Consider the following 19,161-nt stretch of genomic DNA (forward strand, 5'->3'; position numbering starts at 1 on the left):
CTTAAAAACTTTGATTAAAGAAGTTGCTGAATATTGGAAATGTACAAACCAAATTTCTACACCATAGCAAAGGTTGCTGTAAAAACTCAAGGCAGCTGGATCCTGCTCAGTGTGGCACAAATCACTTGCTGGTTATGTGTAAGCTTTCCCATCCATGTGTGGCTGGGAACTAGCTGCAGTTCCTATTGCAATTTGCTGTGTCCCAGTGATTTAGCAAAGTGGAAGAGGGACACAGGGGCATGTTAAGAACCCTGGTGGGGTGTGGTAAAGAATCACATTTGTGCCTTAGTAGTGGTTGTAAGGGCACAGGATGCACAATTATGGGAAACTTGTATTTTTTCTACTTAGCATTCTTCTTTGGTGCTCTTTTAATTTTTCTGTAAGGCCTCTTTCTGGTTTTATTCTTCTACATTTGTAAGTCTTGTGGATAAATAAATGACTGAGCTGTTAGATAAAGGTGAAAATAGCTAGTGCTCTTATCCTAGATTAATGCCAATTACTTTGTTACTTTGTTGTGTGAAGCTTTGTGTGATCCAAGTCTGGAAGAAGACTGGACTGTATGTAAAGATGTGAATGAAGACCTGTCTTGGAGGGAATGATGATACTGTTGACCAGAGAGGTCAACTGGTTGACCAGAGGTGTTTGCCTTAACCTGGAATTTTGTGTTTGTTCAAAACCTGAACATCTCAGAACTGGAACAGCAGTCTTCTGGCCTTCACAGCCTTCAAAAAACACTTTGCACAGGGTTCACATTCTCAAACATTTTAGACGTGACAGTTATATTTCCAGCATTGCAACTGAGATGAAAATCCTAAGTTTGAAGAAAAATAGATGATTTATTTTATTAATATTTTCTCAAGTGGGTTAATTAACTGAGATTGGCAAGCTTTGAACATTCTCATGTTCTTGTTATGCTCTTAAATTTGCCTTCCTAGTTGTTTGTAGGAAGTGTACTAAATGGGTATACACGACCAAGCTGAATCTTTGCTTAACGCAGATTTGGTAATTTTTCCCTTTATGACAGTCAGTGCCTGGGAGGAATACAGGTGTGAAGGGTTTTGGTGCTTTTGCTTTGGGGGGTTTTGGGGGATTTATTTTTGTGGGGAGTTTTTTTGAGGGTTTTTTTTTTTTTGCTTTGTCTTCTTGTTGCTTAAAGACTGAACTGCTGATTCAGAGATTCCACATCTAGGCAGTCAGGTACATGCGTAAGAAACCATGTTCAGTATATTTCTGTATTTGTAGAGCTTTGCTTTCATTCTCTTAATTTCTTTTTAGCTGATATAGCTCAGAGGTACAGGATAAGCAAATACCCAACTCTGAAGCTCTTCCGGAATGGCATGATGATGAAGAGGGAATACAGGGGCCAGAGATCTGTGACAGCAATAGCAGATTACATCAGGCAGCAGAAGAGTAACCCTATTCGGGAGGTCCAGGATTTGGAAGAAATCAGTTCTCTTGATGTAAGTGTTTCAATTTTATTCCTTCTCTGGAATTTTTTACGATGTTGAGCTGTGGAATGTTCAATACCTTGTGCGTTTTTTTTAACTGAATGGAAAACTGGATCACTTGCAATATTAAAAATTAGTGTAGTCACTTTGAGCTGCATTCATTCCACTACTAAGTTATTTATCTTGCTTTTAAAAATTTGAAAAGAATCGTGTGTTGTATTTGACAAGGTACTTTTAATATTCCTCACCAAAAAAAATACGAGGATTCTTCTGAATATTGGAAAGGCAAAAAAGAAATAATTTCTGCATTTACTGACTGTTGAATGAATGGCATCTCTGTATTTAATATCTGTAGGGAGTAATGACATTTTTTGATAATTCAACCTTTGTTTTTACAGCGCAGCAGAAGAAATATTATTGGGTACTTTGAGCAAAAGGACTCTGATAATTACAGAACCTTTGAAAGAGTAGCGAATATTTTGCATGATGATTGTGTGTTCCTCTCTGCCTTTGGGTAAGTTTTGAAATTTCTTGATTTCATGACTTCATTATTGAAATTCTGTTAATGAGGTCTATATAATTTTATTAAATAGACTTCTTTATTGTTTTCAGTGTGGCATAGCTGAAGAGACTAAACCTTAATGGATAAATACACTGAAGGGATAGAAGGACAAAACTCTTCTTAGCCTTAATGTTTGCTGTGAAATTAAACTTTTAATTTTTCCTTCCTTTTTCTTTTTTTGCCATTCTTTGTTAGTATAGTTTAAATGTACCTGAGGAGGTTTGGGTGGGGGAATGGTAGACATTGTGCAGTCATTGTGTCCCAAAAACCTGCATTATTAGAGGGAGAGGGTTTTTTTTATTATTTCCCCTGTCTTTTTTTTTTCTTTTCCTTTTCTCTCTAGGGAACGTAGTTGCTTACTCATTTCCTCTTGGTGTTAGGGGAGCAGACCTTGTTCCAAAATACCTAATTTCTGTGCCTGGGCCTTTTACATGCAGGTTTTATGTCACTGCACAGTGCAATAGCTTAGAAAATTGCATTGGTGAGCTACACAGTGTAAGTCTGGAAGAAAAATCAACAGGAATTCGGATTTCTCCTTGTACAGATTTACAGTGATATTTCAAAATATTCAGTTGAAGAAGAATAGATTGGGAGTGATTCACTTTTTAAATAGCATATTAAAATCTAGATTAATTCTGCAGTGTTTAAAGTGCCAGCACTGCCCAATTTGAAGTGATTGGGCATTGATGTGATTGTAGTGGTTTCCAGTCTACCCACAGTTGTAAAATCAGGAATTTGCATGATTTATGCCAGATTTTATGTTGCACAGGGTTGCCTCAGGAGTTTTTTTAATTGTATGTAGTGGAGAATAGCAGAGAAAGTGAGAGGATGTATCAAGGTAGAAAATGTTTCATGTGTTTGGACAAAACCTGCTGTCAGTCCCTGATGCCTGTTCCAATTTGTCTCTAGGAATAGTTTGTGGGTGGATATGAGTGTTTGCAAAGTGCAGGGTTGCACATGGTTTCCCTTCCTTCAGTCCCCAGTCAGGTACTGCTACAACTGTGTAAGCAGCCCTGGCCACGACTTGTAAATCTGTGGTCTCTAAGTCTGTCAGTCTCATCCCTGGTGAGTGCCATTATCTCCAGTGTTTTCTGAGGGCTGCATCCATCCTTGTTCTCAGCACAGCCACTATGAGTTGCTATTAGAATTTTAAATTATTTTTTGCCCCTCATTCAACTTTTCAAAAATAATTTTAAAAAATTATTAGTAAGATAGCACTACTTTCAACATTCACTCCTGCTTTTTGAGTCTGTTCATCTTTGGTTTTCAGTTTGTCAATTGCCCATAATGAGAAGCAGTTTCCCACCAATTCAGTGTTAGCACTTGGTTGTTGGGCACTGTTCATGAAGTACTATAAGTACTATAGGCGGTTTATTTTTATTTTTTGTTCAGATATAAGCAATAAGCAGACATAGTGGAATGGATCACAGTTTGATTATTGATAACCTGCCTGTGTAAATACAGATTGCACAGCAGGTTTATCATTATTCTTATCTCCAGACACCCATTCATATTCTAGCCTGGAGCTGTTAGTGTTTTAAAGTGCTGCCTTCCCAACAGCAACCTTGGAAGCTAAATGTTTTCATCTCTCAGTAGCTGAGGCTCTTCAACTTCCTAAAAATTGTATGTGAAAAGACTTCCAAGAGAGATGCTGGCTACAGATCAGTTTTTTATTCAGATTATATATAGCAAAATTCTTCATGGGGAGCTGGCATTGATCAGTTGAACTCTTCTGACTGAGCATCCTGACAGCCCCTGGAAAGGACTTTTGGTTTTGCTATGGACAGAGGTCAACAGCTACTTGATTTGGGGAGGTTACATGAGTGGTCATGTTCAGATTTCTCTTAAGCTAAAGTAAAACAATCAATTTGACAGGAGGAACATAGTTGCTTGACTAACTTCTGTCAAGGCAGAACTGTCCCTTTATGCCAAAATTATTCTGTCTTTAGGTACTTGTGATAGCTTATTTTAAAACTCTGTTAATAGTATTTAGTTGCAGATGATTTTGATGCTTAAAACTGTTCTTAAATTAACTGATCCTTACAGTTCTGTTAAAATATGAAGTGACCAAAGAACAAGATTATTAAAAAAATACTTGTAAGCAGGACGAGATAGATAAAGAATCTAATTAAGAGATTGTTAGAGTTAGATTTTAGAAATAGAGAGGAGTGAATCTGTAATGTTTGTGATCATGGAAGAGAATGTTGAACAGGGAAAAAAAAGGCAAAAAATACTTTTATCTTAAAAGGCTATGATGGACTATAAGTAATTTATGGCAGAAAGTGATAAATCTTGGAACTGTTTTAATTTTACATTAGCAAGTAAATATGGCAGGGGAGGGTGGGGGGGTTGTGTGCTTTCCAGAGATTCACCTTGTACATTACTGCTTCAAAAAAGACAAAATGCAAACTGAAGTGTTTCCATTTTAGTAGTTGTTTTAAAAAGGTGTATCTTCAGGCATTTGGGATTTTCACATCATGTCCCCACTTTATTTGAGTTATCTGAAAAAAAAATCAGTCATAGCTGCAGCTACTGGAGTGGAAGAGCACAGAAGAGGACATTGTGGGCTCTACCACAGGGTTACCCTGGAGCATGTATTTCATTATAGATTATCATCAGCTTAGCAAGCAGTGATTGTGCAGGTGGCTTCCATGGCTTCACTTTCTTATTCCATGAAGGCTTATTTGGGATGCAAGTGGTTTACTTCAGTCGTGATTGTCACTAGGAAGGCTCATTTCGCATTATGGGGAGAGTCATGTTGGGAATACAAAAATGCATTTTAAAACACACATCTCTAAACTGATGCAAATACTGGTGGTGTAACATAACTGATGCCAGGCACCTTTTGTATGTGATAAGAAAAGATAATTGGATCAAAAGAAATCAATAAAACATAGGTACTTTGAGTTCAGCCTTATGGTGTCTGTAGTTTTCTTGGCACTTTAAATTGTTCAGACCCCCCTGGAAGATGTAGCTCATCTTGCAGTGAAGTAAATTCAGATAATTTGACTTCTCTTACTTCTCTGTCTCCTTCATTGGATGCACAGCTGTTCCAACTTACTTGAATAAGAGATGATAATTTTGGGGTACAAACTAGCAGCTTTCAGGGCACTTTGCTGTGATTTGGGGTAAAATATTCTAAAGACAAGAAGAGAGGAACTTACCAAGGTGAGGTAGTAAGCTGAATAGCAAGGAGGAATTGTATATCTTAGAGGTACACTTGCTGTATCATCAGTGGCCAGGAACTGCATGCTGTGTCTTCTTTCTAGGTGTGTTCTGAGGGTAAAATGGACACTGGGGGCTCACTTGCCCTCCATTTTCTCATTGCTTTTTCCTACAGAGCACCTCAAAGCCCTTCTCTGTCAGGGTAGAGGAGATGTAAATTCTTAATGTAAACTGTGGAATAGGAAGAGTGAATGCAAACAAGAATCCACCTTCCTCTTTGCTTCCTCAAGATTTTTTCTTTAATTCTTTGATAGTTTTTACCCAAAATTGTCCTGGTGTTTATCACTTGTCACTTTGTTGCCTTTAGTCCAGACTTGTGATCTTAGGGATGAATCTTGCTGAGTCCCTTAATGCCCTCTTATCCAGGCAGGCCAAGTTTCTATGAAGTCACTTTACAGTTTACTTTAAAAATTAAGAATTTTAATTCTCAAATTGTGAAGGGGTTAAAAAAAGAAGCAAGGAAAGGATATAAAATTAAAACGTGAATTTTGGTATCTCAGTTATTTTATTTGTCTGTACCAAGACATGCTTACTGGTTGGTTTGTTGTAGGGCTATTTCAAAAGCAGAGAGAATTAGCGGAGACAATGTAATCTACAAGCCACCAGGGGTAAGTGTAACTATGTATTTTATTTTGATTGCTGTGATTATATGTGAATATAAACAAATGGAGACTGTATTCAGACCATTCAGTATGTTACTGCATCTCAGATCTTAGTTTTATTCCATCACTGAATAGTGTGAGGAATAGGATAATAGAAATTAGTGTTTCTGAGTTAGTGAAAAAGATCAGTCTCACATGTTAACAGTTAATGCACAGAACCTAAACCTATAGTTTGAAATATCCATGTCAAAAAATTCTTTTTTTTTTTGCAGTCAACACATCATGTGTGTTCTGTAGAACTTTAAAATCTGTGAAGCTGGTACACTTCATGTTTTTCAAAGCAAGTGACAGTTACCTTGTATTTTTATGACTGTTACTTAATTGTCTTGTATGCCTTAGTCCACAAGGATTAAGACCCCTTCTGTTAATTAAAAAAAAATAAATTAATAAAATTAACTGTGGGTTAACAAACTGTCATAAACATATTTTTTGCTGGAAGAAAAATTCAGTACAGAAGAAAACCTGCAAGAGTTGCTTTATAGAGCCATACTATCTAAAACTCTGCTCCTTTCTCAAATTTACTGTATGAAAAGAGCTACTTACAAAAGAGGAAATAGATGCAAATAGACCTGAGGGGGAAGGGAGTTTCAAAGCATTTTTATTTTTTTCCAACAACAGAATTTATGAAGTTACCTAATTTATATGGCATTTCTGAATTAAGGTGTGCTTAATCATGGCTGCAGCTTGCAAAGTCATGCTTCACTTCACGTTTACCAAAATTGTAATTAAATTAAAGGAGGCTAGCACTGAATTACAAGTTAAAGCTACTAGCAAATAAAGGAAAATTATTATTTATTCATATCTCTTTGGCAACGCAAATGTAAAATACCAGTTTCAAGTCCTGTAGGACATTAGGAGGGGGTTTTGATGAGTCTCTGTAACTATCAGCATTCACTGAAGCAGCTCACTATCTGCATTTAGTTTAGGTCTGGAGATATTTTTTCTCAGCCTAGCAGAAATCTAAGTAGCCCTTACTTGAAGCATCCCTAATCTGGAAACAGAGTATCTCCCATTATTTATAATTGTCTTATAAAATGGAATTGACTGCATAAATTATATTTAATATTTATTTTCCATTTGTACTTTTATCACACATTTAATAGAAATCTTGCATGCACAAGGTTGAATATTGGTGTAAGATTTGTTTTAAATATTTGTATGAATATTGTAATTTTATGTTGAGTAGCTAATCTTTGTAGGCAGCAATGTCATTTTTACTGTTTCTCATCCTACTGTGTTTTTCTTTTCAACAGGAAAATGCTCCAGATATGGTGTATTTAGGCTCACTAACCAATTTTGATTTGATTTATGCATGGACACAAGATAAATGTGTACCACTAGTTCGAGAAATCACATTTGAAAATGGAGAGGTAAGACTTTTTCTGCTGTTCTATTTTTGGGGTTTCTTTCTTGAAACCAAAATGTTTCTTTCAAGGTCCCTATTCCACATCAAAAAACTTCGTGTATTTTGGTTTAGACAGAAAATGGCTGTCAGATAATGTCTTTTCATTCTTTAGGATCTTTTTGGTTGCTCTTGAAATTCACTGGAGGCAGATCTGTAGTAGATTTATACACTACCAAAGTAAGAAGCTACAATTTCAGAACTATTAAGGTTGGGAAAGACCTCTGAGATCATTGAGTCCAGCAGCTAACCCAGCACCACTGTCCTCAGCACTGAACCTTGTCCCCAGGCGCCACATCCACGTGGGTTTTTTGGAGCACTTCCAGGAATGGTGATTCTGCTACTTCCCTGAGCAGGCTGTTCCAGTGCTTCACAACCCTTTCCATGGAGAAGTTTTTCCCAATATCCAATCTAAGCCTCTCCTGGTGCAACCTGAGGTCATCTCCTCTTCTCCTGTCACTTGTTACGTGGGAGAAGAGGCCAGGCCCCACCTGGCCACGGCCTCCTTTCCGCAGGTGTAGAGAGCAACAGGGTCTCCCCTGAGCCTCCTTTTCTCCAGGCTAAACATCCCCAGCTCCCTCCCATTGATGTTAATGTGAGTGGTAGAAAAATATTACTGTATTAACCACTTCCAAAGCCTTATCTGATAAATAAGAACATTAAATGGTGGCTCACCATGGAATCTTCTGGGAATGGTAATGAAAACCATGTGGGGCTTTTATTTTCAATCTGTGTAAAGCACTGGGTAGCTTAATCTTTTTAGTTTGATGTGTTGTTTGCCATGCTTTTCTTCTTTTGGCTGCAATTTGTCAGGTGGAATTTGGGAGTTTGTTTTTAAACATTTTTTCTTCTCATTATTAAGATTTCTTTCAAGGCTTTTTTTTCTTTTGTAGTTTCTTCTTTTGTTCATATCCAGCTCCATGTTTTACTTTGTTCTTTATAAAACAAATAACGTGAAAAAAAGCCCTTAGAAAATTATCAAGGTTGTAGTATCTCAAAAGGAGTATTTGTACATAGGTACAGAATCTGTTAGAAAATCTGCCAAGGTTTGTCACAAATTATGGTACATTGTCCATAATGGATGAGAAACCAGAGAATCAGTCGTGATTCATTCACAGTTTGCTCACTTAATTCTTTTTATCCTGAATCTGCTGTTCTGGGACATGCAACGCTTCAGGTTTCATAGGAGGGAGGGACAGGGTGATTTTACTTGGGCCATGATTAATGACTGTTTTCTAGTCAATCCTGCCAGCTTTTTTTGGAAAGCTCTGATAGTTAACAAACCTTAATAATTCTTCATTTGCAACTCAAAATGTAAAAGATGTCACATGTTAACATCTTTAGAAGTGTGTGGTAGATACTCAGTGTACTTTTTCCATGGTGAAACAGGATTCTCAGCCTTGGAAGCCAAGGTTCATGACGGTTAGCTTGTACCACATTCTGTTGTGGTTTCTCTGGTTGTTCCCTTAACCCTTCATTACTGTTTGCTTAGGCAGATAGTTACAATTGCAATGTGACATTTTGCATGGCAAAGTTTGTTTAAAAGTTTCAGTGTTGCTGGTACCCAAACAAATTTAAACATGCCAAAACTGAGATATTTCTGCATGCTGAGATTGTACAGTTATTTAAATGGGCTCATATTGTGCATACTGCACAATATTACAAGATAAAAATATGAACTGCTGTGACTGTTAAACTGTATTGATGGCCCTAGAATACACTTTAAACACCCAGTAATTGAGCTCTGAAGCAGGTTCTTCTGCTCAAGGGCTGCCCATTTGAGACAGTTCCTGTGCTTGACTGGCAAAGGCTGTTGGGATCAGGATATCATTCAGAAGAAATCCCTGTTTAACCTGGAATCAGGCTGTGTAGTTCTGTGTTAAAGGGCTGCAGTGAACCTGTGTCATCCAACAGTGGTGCTGAGCTGTGAGGTTTGGAACCAGTAAGAAGTTCCTCAAAGGCACACAGAAGTGATGTGGGAAGTTGAGATGTAATGGAAAATCGTCTGATTTTCTTAGTGCCAAATAGTACAGTAGGGAAGCTCCCTCTCCTTTTGAGGGAGCTTCCACTTGTCCTGCCTGGTGAGTGAGACATGGTATGAAAGCTGGAATAGCACAGGAAACAAAGGGAGGTATCTTATAGAAGGGCTAAAATTAGCAAGGTTCATGCAGCTGTTCTTAAAGCCTGTTTGGAGATGAATTGATCTTGTGAATGTAACTTGCTGAGGTTGTCATTTTAGCTGCTTGCAAGCAACTGAAGACCTTAGAGCCAGAATATGAAGCTGTTTAGGAGTTCTCCCTCTGGAAATGCACTTGCTGAAGCGAGGGAAATGGAGCCATAATTATAGTGTTACAAAACGGACTTTTTCCCATCCTGTAGTAGGAGAGGAGACTGCGACCCAGCTGAATGTGTGTGTAAAAAGGAGAATGAGCAAATATGATTAGTTGTTGTCTTAGGGATTGGATTTCAAGAGCACTGAAGTTATGGGGATCTCTGCAGTCTTCTGTTTAAAAAACCATGCTTCAACTTACCTGATGGACTTGGTTGAGTCATTTCATGAACCCTGTGTAAGCGGCTGCCTACTGACAGGGGAATTCTTTCCTTCAGCTTACAGCAAATTGAAAATATCTGAAGAAACCCTTCTATTTGGTAGCAGAATAAGCCACTACTGTCTTTCCCAAAAAGCACAGTTTTTGTGCTGATGTAGGCTAGAATCAAAGCAATAGCAGCACTTGCTTGTCATACAAATGCATTTGTGGAAATGAAAGATAGACAACTGTAGGCATTTCTTAGATGGTAAATTATTATTTCTTCAATCAGGCTGTAGTGAGTTGAGATGACAAAAATCACTTTCGGAGCAAGCGTTTGTGTTTTGTTTGATTAAAAGAAAATTCTGAATAAATCATTCAAGGCAATCCTGTATTTTCTGTGGGCAGAGGTCTTTAAAAGGCTGCAAGAACAGATTCATACAAGGAGCTAAAGTTTGCCTGTCCAGCAAAGGATGACCAGTCAGGACACAGTTATTGGCAGGAGAGCAGCAGTTGATCATAACTGCTCTGGCTGTGTCATTAGCTTCTGCTTTTCTCTCTTTTAGTGAGGAGGGAATAGAGTTATTCAAAGACACTTCTTGTGTTATGCTAAGAAACCACCAATTTACTATGTGAATAAGCTAGAACTGGGTTCTAGAGTACACCCTCAGCTTTTTGTAGCATTTAACAAGCCTGGTGCTCAGGCCTTATTGGGGTTTCTCTGGAGCTGCTGTGTTTCCTCAGAATTGGGTTATTCTTTTTACACAAGTATTTCAGTGAAAGCGTATCCCTTCACAAAATGCTGATAATGACTTTCTCTCATCCTTTGTCTGTTGTATATGATCAAAGAGAGGAAACATGGTTAACTGTATCACTCGGGTATCTCAGAGGAAGGGTCAGCAGTTTACATCTTTGTCTTGCTCTTTTGCCTGTTTTTTAAAGTGGAGTTCTCACTGAATTTGAAAATTGTGGAATCGCTGAATTTGGTGCCCTTAAGAAATGGAAGAAATTAGTTTGTCCTTTGTTTTCTGTGCAGGAACTGACAGAAGAAGGCCTTCCTTTTCTCATACTTTTCCACATGAAAGATGACTTGGAGAGTTTAGAGAAATTCCAACAGGAGGTTGCACGGCAGTTAATAGGTGAAAAAGGTCTGTAATAATTCCCACTACTTCTTGGTTTTACTGGTATAATTTTTTTCAGACAACTCAGTGGAGTGGAAGCAAAGGCCAAACAGAATTGTAGCTTTCAAGCTCTTGATACTGAAGGGCTTGATGCGTTTTTGACAGTGAGGACCAACTCCTCTGGAAATTATTAAAATAGATGCACAATTTATTAGTAAGTAAGTTTCAGAAATCATTCTTGTCTGAATGACTTAATGTGTTTTGAGAGGGCATTAAACAAAGCTTCAGTTTGTAATATGGAAAAAAACCCCACTTTTAGAAAATCTATTATTTTGGTGGTGTTGCTTATTCAGACCTATTTTCAGGTTTTGCATGTTGTATCTATCTTATATCTCCACCTTTGTAATACTTAGGAAAGGGGTTTAGTGGTTTTAAATGGGTTTCAAGATGATCATAATAAAAATCCTGACATGGGTTTTTGTCTGCTCACAATGTTAAGGTACAATAAACTTCCTCCATGCTGACTGTGACAAATTCAGGCACCCACTCCTCCACATTCAGAAGACTCCAGCAGACTGCCCTGTCATTGCCATTGATAGCTTCAGGCACATGTATGTCTTTCCAGACTTCAGTGACTTGTCGTAAGTATTTTTCTTGGTGCATTTTAATTTGAAAAGAGCAAGTGAAAAGGCTCATACTTTAATCAGTACTGTGGTAGGAAGATGAGTAAATCTGATGTCACTAAGGCTGCCTCTGTGTGATTTAGTGTCACAACCTTATAGCAGGATGAGCTGACGTGAAGTCATTGTTTAAATGGAGTTGTATTACTTTATGCAAGAAAAGAATCTTGTAGGGAGATTCTTTTCCACCATGGTTAGGCATTTGGAGCCTGGCATGGCATTCTTAGTAACGATCTAGATATCTCAACTATAAAAGATTAAAAATACTACATGGAATGTGAAGTACTGTGTTATTCAGGGATTACTGTGAAAAGCAGCATGTAATAATTCCCAGCCTGCTGGTTTGGGTTTTCCTGCAGTGCAGTTCTAGCCTTCCTGCATTAGTCTACACCTGGAAAGCTGGCAAAGAAATATTTGTGTGGGTTTGTGAAATTTTCCATGTGCAACTTGGAAAATGGCCAATCACTGGCATGTTTATCTGGATAAAATATGTTACAGCAAAGTACCGGGGTGCTTAGGTGAAATACTGCTGGGACAACCCTCATTACCTCAGCCTGACTGTGGTGCCTGGCCTTGGAAGCAGCTGTTCTGTCTGGCATGGGTCAGTCAAGGAATGAAGATGTGTAAATGTTCTCTTCAGGGGCTTTCAGCCTGAGACAAGTGCTCTGTCTTTGTCATCTGGTTGGGTGTTAAAAAAACCTCCAGTTTCTGCAGCTGCACATACACTGCCTGCTAACTCCTGGTTAGATGTCTAGGCTGGGTATTTCATTTTTATCAAAACCAAGGATTCAGACTTAGCATGCAACGTCAATGTAATATCATATTTAGTTCTGCTGTTCCAGGAGACATTCTTCTACCTGAGATACTGACATCTGGGAGGAGAGTTTGAACTTGGCTTCTTTCTGCAGTTCTCCACAGGCTTATCTATAAAATGTTGCCTCTGATGTATCTTGAATAGTGCTTTTCAAATCTGAAGCTATGTCTGTTGAAATTCTTGATAAGTGACTATTTTTCTCCCTGTGTTTCTGTTTCATTAGAAGATTGTATTCACTGCACACCCCAGCAAAAAAATAGGATATTTGCATTTTAAAACCTCTACTTTTATTGGCATTTTTAAACAGCCCTAAAACAAATTAACATCTCACTGTGAGGTAGTAGAGATGTTTAGTTTAGACTTTGATGTTATGTTTCTTAAATGTTCAGTTTCTGTGAAACACTGTCAGAATAATGAGAGCTACTTGCTTGATCTGTACCAGTTGTCACTTAAAAATGAAGCTGAAAGAGAGATGTCAGGATTGTTGACAGTTGCCTAATGATAAATAATTACTCAACCTTACTCTAGGACGAGCTGATACATAGAAATAGCAAAACACAGTTTGGGAACAGGAAGAGCTTGGAGCTTCTGGGAAGATACTCTTTTGTGTATATGTGGTTTGGATGTTTTTGTTGTTTCTTGGGTGGTTTTGTATGGTGGTTTTATTTTTTAATAATAAGTAAAATCTTAATTCTGAGATTTTCATCTACCACTTCAGTAACCTTCTGGACTCTGATAAACTGGCTCCGGGCTTTCTCTTGTAACCTCAGTGCTGCCAGCAGCCAATGGTGTTTGGATGTGGCACTTTGAGAGCTGGGCTACTAAAAGATTTCCTCTCTCTTTAGGGAGCTCATTGTCTTTTTGGAGAATAGGCACTTGGCAGGCAAATGAGGCCATCACTATTTTATCCTCATCTGTTGGCCACCTGGCCCTATTCATCCTGCTGTCCCAGGCTGGAAATGATAGCAGGGAGTGTCCAACAGATGGGCGGAAGCTTCAGCAAGAACAGGCTGAGCTACACAAGGCTGCAGGCACCAAGTGCCCTTGCTGCATTAGGAGAGGAGAATGCCTCCAGCAGTGTGTCTGCCCTAGAACAGGAGGAAAAGCAGGGAGCAGTAAGTCTGCTGTCCCTATAACCAGGCTGGAATGAACCCCTTTTTCTCCATTGGTACTAATTCATGGTCTCATCTGGAATGGGAAGGGGCCTCTTAAAGTACCAGTGTAATACTGATTGGTTACAGACATTGCTGTAATGATACCCTCTGAATCAATATTTGCTGCATTTTATCCATAGCATTTTCTGATGATTTTAAATATTGCTGATAGTTTGTCTGACCACACTTTCTTCCTTTTTCTTACATGTAATTAATTTCATGAAAGACTCCCTACTAAACCCGTGTCCATTCACACATTACCTTTAGATTTCATGCGGAGTGCCCACACTAGGTTTTTATCTCATCTTTAATACTTACTAGATTAACTCTTCCCTTTGAGATTTTTGGTCAACTTGACATTTCACAAATAAAACTGGATGCTGTAGTTTAGCACGTTTGCTGTGGGTGACAGTAGATGATCTCAGATGAGATTTACATTGATATCCTCTTAGTGCTTATGTGTGGTGTGTGTGCAGTTCTGAGGCAGTAGAGAGCCTTTCAAAGATGTTTTGTCAATAGTGCTCCCCAAGTGTCATTTGTATCTGTAAACTGTGCATTTGGAACCCGCTGTTCCCTCTTACATTACAGTTAGTGGGGAGCTGAAGGGAGTTCACAATGAAGTTATTGGCTGGTACAGCTCTGTGGGAGTTATTGAAAAGATTAAATACTTGCTGTGTTCTCAAGAGACAGTGGAAAGAAAAAGAAGCTGGTGGGATACCTTAGCAAACCATGTGGCTCCCTGTCCTCTATTAATCACCTAAAAGTAGGCATAGTGTGCTAGGTAAACAGAAGTTGGCTACCCTAAGCAGTGCACTTTAAATCTCCTGTGTTTGGACTTAATTTGTAATAAATATGTGGATGTTTCTGTTGAATTTGTTCCAGAGTTCCAGGTAAACTGAAGCAATTTGTACTAGACTTGCATTCTGGAAAATTGCATAGAGAGTTTCATCATGGCCCTGATCCAACTGATGTAGCACCTGGTCAGGTAAGGTTACAGGCAAATACATTTCATTTGGCCATTTAGGAAAGACTTTTTTATTACTCTTTGTCAGAGCTGTACTTTCTGGTATATTTGTACTTTTAACTTCTGTCTTTTGAAAGAGAAAATCTATTAACAGAAGCATAACATTACCACCTTTGCTTGGCTCCTCAACCTTCTTTGGGTAAAGATAAGGGAGTATCAGGGTGGTAGGCATTAGGGTAATATGGTACCTATTTGCCTTGAATAAGGGAAGAGTATAAGAATATTTATTTTCTCCACTGAAACAGGAGATCTTGGGCTGGATGACTCTGACTTCACAGAGCTGCTCTTAGGTTCTCCTGTGACTTCAGTGCAAAAGCTGATAATCCATCATAGCTGCATTATTTCCACACGACACACTACTAGAGGGTGCTTCTAAGGGGAAACAACAATTGAATATTTTATATATCACCAGTATAAGCAGAAGGAAATTATTAGAGCATCAAGAAAGGATGGGTGAGCAGTAATAGGCATTACTGCTTTTGTTAATGTGGTTGACAAACAGCATTAGCAGTGCTCACAGGCTGCACTTGTCAGTTTGATTTCCTCATGGTTCTTCTCAAAGCTTGTCATGTTGTGTAATTACATGCCTGGAAGTCACTTCTGGGATCTCTTCAGAAACACAACTATGAGATCCTTCTCCAGACAAAAGTCTGAAGGCCCTCAGTGTTAGAAAATAAAGGACATGAACAGCCTCAATTCCCTCTGCTCATTGCAGTCTTCTAATGGTGTCTCTATCAGCCTTTGTATCTTCTTGATACTCCACTCAGCTCACAAGTTTGGGGTCTTGCTGAAAAGTGCAAATTTAACTGTCAGGGAACATTTTCTCTACCTTGGGCACCCTCCATAGAAAGAACCATTTTTAAACACTTTGTTCAAGGTATACATGGTGTTGTCCAGGGCTCAAAGAGCCACTTTGGTCCCAGAGGAGCCCTGGTGCCCTTGTGCTGGGGAGCCTTGGGCCATTCCATGGCTGAGGGACAGAAACTATTTATAGCTACAGGCTCCTTTTCCTGCTCATCTGTAGAATGTGGTAAGGATGGCACTGCTCTCAGTCGATTGAGTGCAGCCTCCTGTTTCCCTGCTCAAAAGATTTAAAAGTGTGAAAGCCCTGGAGGGCTTGCCTTGGCCAAGAGAATGACTGCTTTTGAATGTTGTCATGACTGGCTGTGAAAACACGTGGGCTGAATTGTCTCAGCAGTAATTCATTTGAGTTGTAGTTCCCTGTGTTTCTCAGAAATTCATTGAGCAACCAGAATTCAGGTCATCAGGAGGAGGGGCAGAAATAAGGGCTGGGACTGAGGCATAGGCCAGGCACTTGCCCTGAGGAGGAGGCTTGGCCAGGGAAGGAGGAAGCCTGTGGAGTCCCTGGATCCTGCTGCCTGCCCGTCTGGGCACAGGCACAGGAACCAGAGCTGCAGGCTCGCTCTTGCCTCATTTCTGCCTTGAAAAATGCACACAAAACCTGGGATGTTTACATTGCCATCTCTGCATGGCATCCTGCCATCTTGTGGAAGATGTGGATGCAATGGAAATAAATACTGGTACTCACTAAACTGGAGGCTGCTGTCGTGGGTCACCCATGCCCCTTGAATTGCATGTATTTTTTATGGGGTGTTTTCTTTTAGTTTCCATGGAAAAGCAATTCTAAAATACTTTTGCAGTTAAGTCACTTCTGCTCTGGTATATCTCATAAAACACAGGCAGATAAATCTAGAATGCCCCCAAAGCCAGTGGTGGATTAAAGCAAATACACAGTGGGGTACATCTGAAATACTTCTGTGTGACTTGTACAGAAACTCATGTGATGGCCATTGCCCTTGAGATGTTACAACAAAAGGAATATCCTTAACTGGAATTGCTTAATTAATGTGTGTCTGTGTTCCACCTACTTAGGACTCAGAACATACCTTCCAAAAAAAACCCCCAAACTCAATTTATGAGGATGCTGCACATTTCTGCATTCCCATAATGCTATAAATTCATTTAATGGAGATGAATGATTATTAGTCTAACAAACAATTTTACTGTTTTTACTGTTTTTTCTGTTTTTCAGCCAATTCAGGATTTAGCAAGCAGCCCACCAGAGAGCTCATTCCAGAAACTGGCACCCAGTGAACATAGGTACACCTTATTGAGGGAAAAAGATGAACTTTAAAAAACTTGAAATAATCTTGCAAGCCTTTCAGACAGCAGCATTGACTTCCGTGTGGTGGAAATAGTAAACCTATATTTTCATAATTCTATGTGTATTTTTATTTTGAATAAACTGAAAAATAATTTTTTTCTCCCCAGGCTTGTAAATACATTTGTTTGGTGGGTCATTCTGTACAGCATCTTTCAAACAGTACATTCTTAATGCTATAGTAAAATATCAGAGACCCATCCAGACTCTTGATCTAACTCTGTAAAACTTTTATAATCCAAATGAAGGTATCCTTGCCAGAGACATGCTGTTAACTTGCACTATCCCATTAAATAGGACTTTTGGGTTGTTTTCTGTGTAACCTTGGTAGTATGTGCTTTTTCTTCTTCTGTGAACAGCTATCCTGGTAATCTATTTCTTTGTCACATTTTTCTCCAACTTAAGAGGGTCTTCTATTCTGGATACTTGGGAGGGAATAAATTAAAGTTTTACAGAATCTTGTGTGGTGCTTTACTGGCTGTAAATATCTAAGCAATTTAACAATCCAGAATATTAAAATACCAAGTGAGGAGAGGAAAAGTTCTGATGATAATGGCTGTATTTTGAATCAAGGGGCTGTACTGACCTGCTTCAATTTCCTGGAACTCAGATTGTTATGCTGCCCACAAGGTTGTGGCAGAAAGACAGGAATGTTTAAAACCTTTCAGCATCAGAGAGGACTAGGACTGGACTGGTATCTGAGTTTGTCAGTCCTAAATTTTTATCTGTATGTATGTTATCGTTAGTCTCTGGGTATTTTGGGGTTTTTTTTCCTTCTGGGTCCCTGCCTCCCTGGCAGAGACACTGTTCAACCAACCATTGCAAATTTCCTGTTACTCTTTGCCTGGCTTGTGCCTTACTTATTGTGTACTCTTTCAGTTCTTTTCTGAAGAAGGAATTACCATTTTCCTTGTGGCATTCTGTTATGGGCTTTCCTCAATGAACCTTCAAGCTGCTGGGTGAGGTGAACATACAGTAACTGTGAGAGGACAGAATATCTCTGGATTTGTGCAGCATTGCTGGAGATTACTGGATTTGTACCCTTACTGCACAGACTGTATGTCTGTGACTTGGGCCCCAGGGCTCAGTGTCCTTGGAAGCAAGTTTGTTCTCTGCACAGGTGGAACACTGGGTTCTGGTTTACTTAGGAAAGTGCCCCAGCCTGTGCAGTCACTGCTCAGGACCATTTTGCCTCTCAGCTCGATGCCCCTGGCTCAGTTATTGACAGAGGACACGACAGAGTTGGTGACATGGTCCTGAGCAGCTGTGGCAAAAGTTGATCCCACGACAGGCTCCTGACTCAAGCCCCTGCAGCACCAGACTCAGCAGATTTCTAGGGAGCATTTCTGAGGACAGAGTTGCTGATACTACACTAAGCTACAGCTGACTAAGCAGCTGCAGAGTTGGGAGCTAAAACAATATTGCAAAACTTTATTTACAGCTATACGTTTTTGTTGGTTTTGTCAATCTGCATTTTGGAGTGCACATAAAATGCTTGAAAGCCAGGTCTTCTCCTGCCCCATTCTCCATCTCATCACAAATCAAGCATTTTTGGCAGCTGAGTCATACTGCCTTCCAGCTGAAATCAAAAGATGTGAGCAGGGTGTGGTTTTAAGGCTGACACTTATTATCTGCAGGTTGTATTATGCAACTTCTGGAGTTCTGGCACCTGAAATTTTAGTCAATTATTACATGATACCTACAAGTACTTACCTTACCCCTCTGAGGTTGCTATTTTTCCTTGAGATTCTTGGAGGAATGGGATTTATAACTGCTGTTTGGTGGAAGATATCTAAACTTCTCTTTCTGAAGAGAGATGATCATCATCCACCCAGCAGTCCACTGGCTGGTGCTCCCAGCTAGGAAGTGAAAGAGATGAGCCCCCTCTGCCCTTTCTTAATTCAAGTTTGCTTTTGAGGGTAAGGACTTGCTCCCAGAGCTTTGGCATCCCCAGCATGAGGCTGAGGGTTAGATGTAACAGTTTTATGACAGTTCCATGTTCAAGTAATTTTGGTGCATTCACTGGAGTTGGACCTGATTCTCCTGAGTTCTTGATGACCACTGACCCAGCTGCACCAGAGCTCGAGTCCCTTTTCTCTTTGCAGGCAGGAGGTTGAACAGCTAAAGCTGAGCTGGGCTTGCCCATTCTGCTGAGGGGCATTTGAGCCTTTACCTGGGAAAGCAAAGTGCTTGTCAAAAGCCAAGTTGTGTTTCAAATTGAGCCCTTGCATTCTGAACATCCACATCTGTGGTTTTAACCATTTGGTGCACAACTTCCCACTCCCTTTAACACTTCTCACAGCTTTTCCAGGAGAAGTTGTCAAAAATAGTAGTGTTATCCCCTTGGGGAACAAAACCA

General features: G+C 39.4%; 1 protein-coding gene across 1 annotated transcript in view; it reads left to right on the top strand.

The window, feature by feature from the left end:
- Nucleotides 1-17,124, top strand: part of ERP44 (endoplasmic reticulum protein 44) — a 47,696-nt gene extending 30,572 nt beyond the window's left edge. Inside the window, exons 5-12 of the mRNA XM_064705693.1 lie at nt 1,276-1,460; nt 1,847-1,962; nt 5,786-5,843; nt 7,151-7,267; nt 10,864-10,975; nt 11,448-11,589; nt 14,479-14,581; nt 16,674-17,124. Coding sequence (XP_064561763.1) covers nt 1,276-1,460; nt 1,847-1,962; nt 5,786-5,843; nt 7,151-7,267; nt 10,864-10,975; nt 11,448-11,589; nt 14,479-14,581; nt 16,674-16,775 — 935 coding nt within the window. The 3' untranslated portion in view covers nt 16,776-17,124. The remainder of the gene's footprint in view (nt 1-1,275; nt 1,461-1,846; nt 1,963-5,785; nt 5,844-7,150; nt 7,268-10,863; nt 10,976-11,447; nt 11,590-14,478; nt 14,582-16,673) is intronic.
- The last annotated feature ends 2,037 nt before the right edge of the window (nt 17,125-19,161 follow it).

This window comes from Zonotrichia leucophrys, chromosome 2, assembly GCF_028769735.1.
Source record: "Zonotrichia leucophrys gambelii isolate GWCS_2022_RI chromosome 2, RI_Zleu_2.0, whole genome shotgun sequence".
NCBI classification, from domain to species: domain Eukaryota; kingdom Metazoa; phylum Chordata; class Aves; order Passeriformes; family Passerellidae; genus Zonotrichia; species Zonotrichia leucophrys.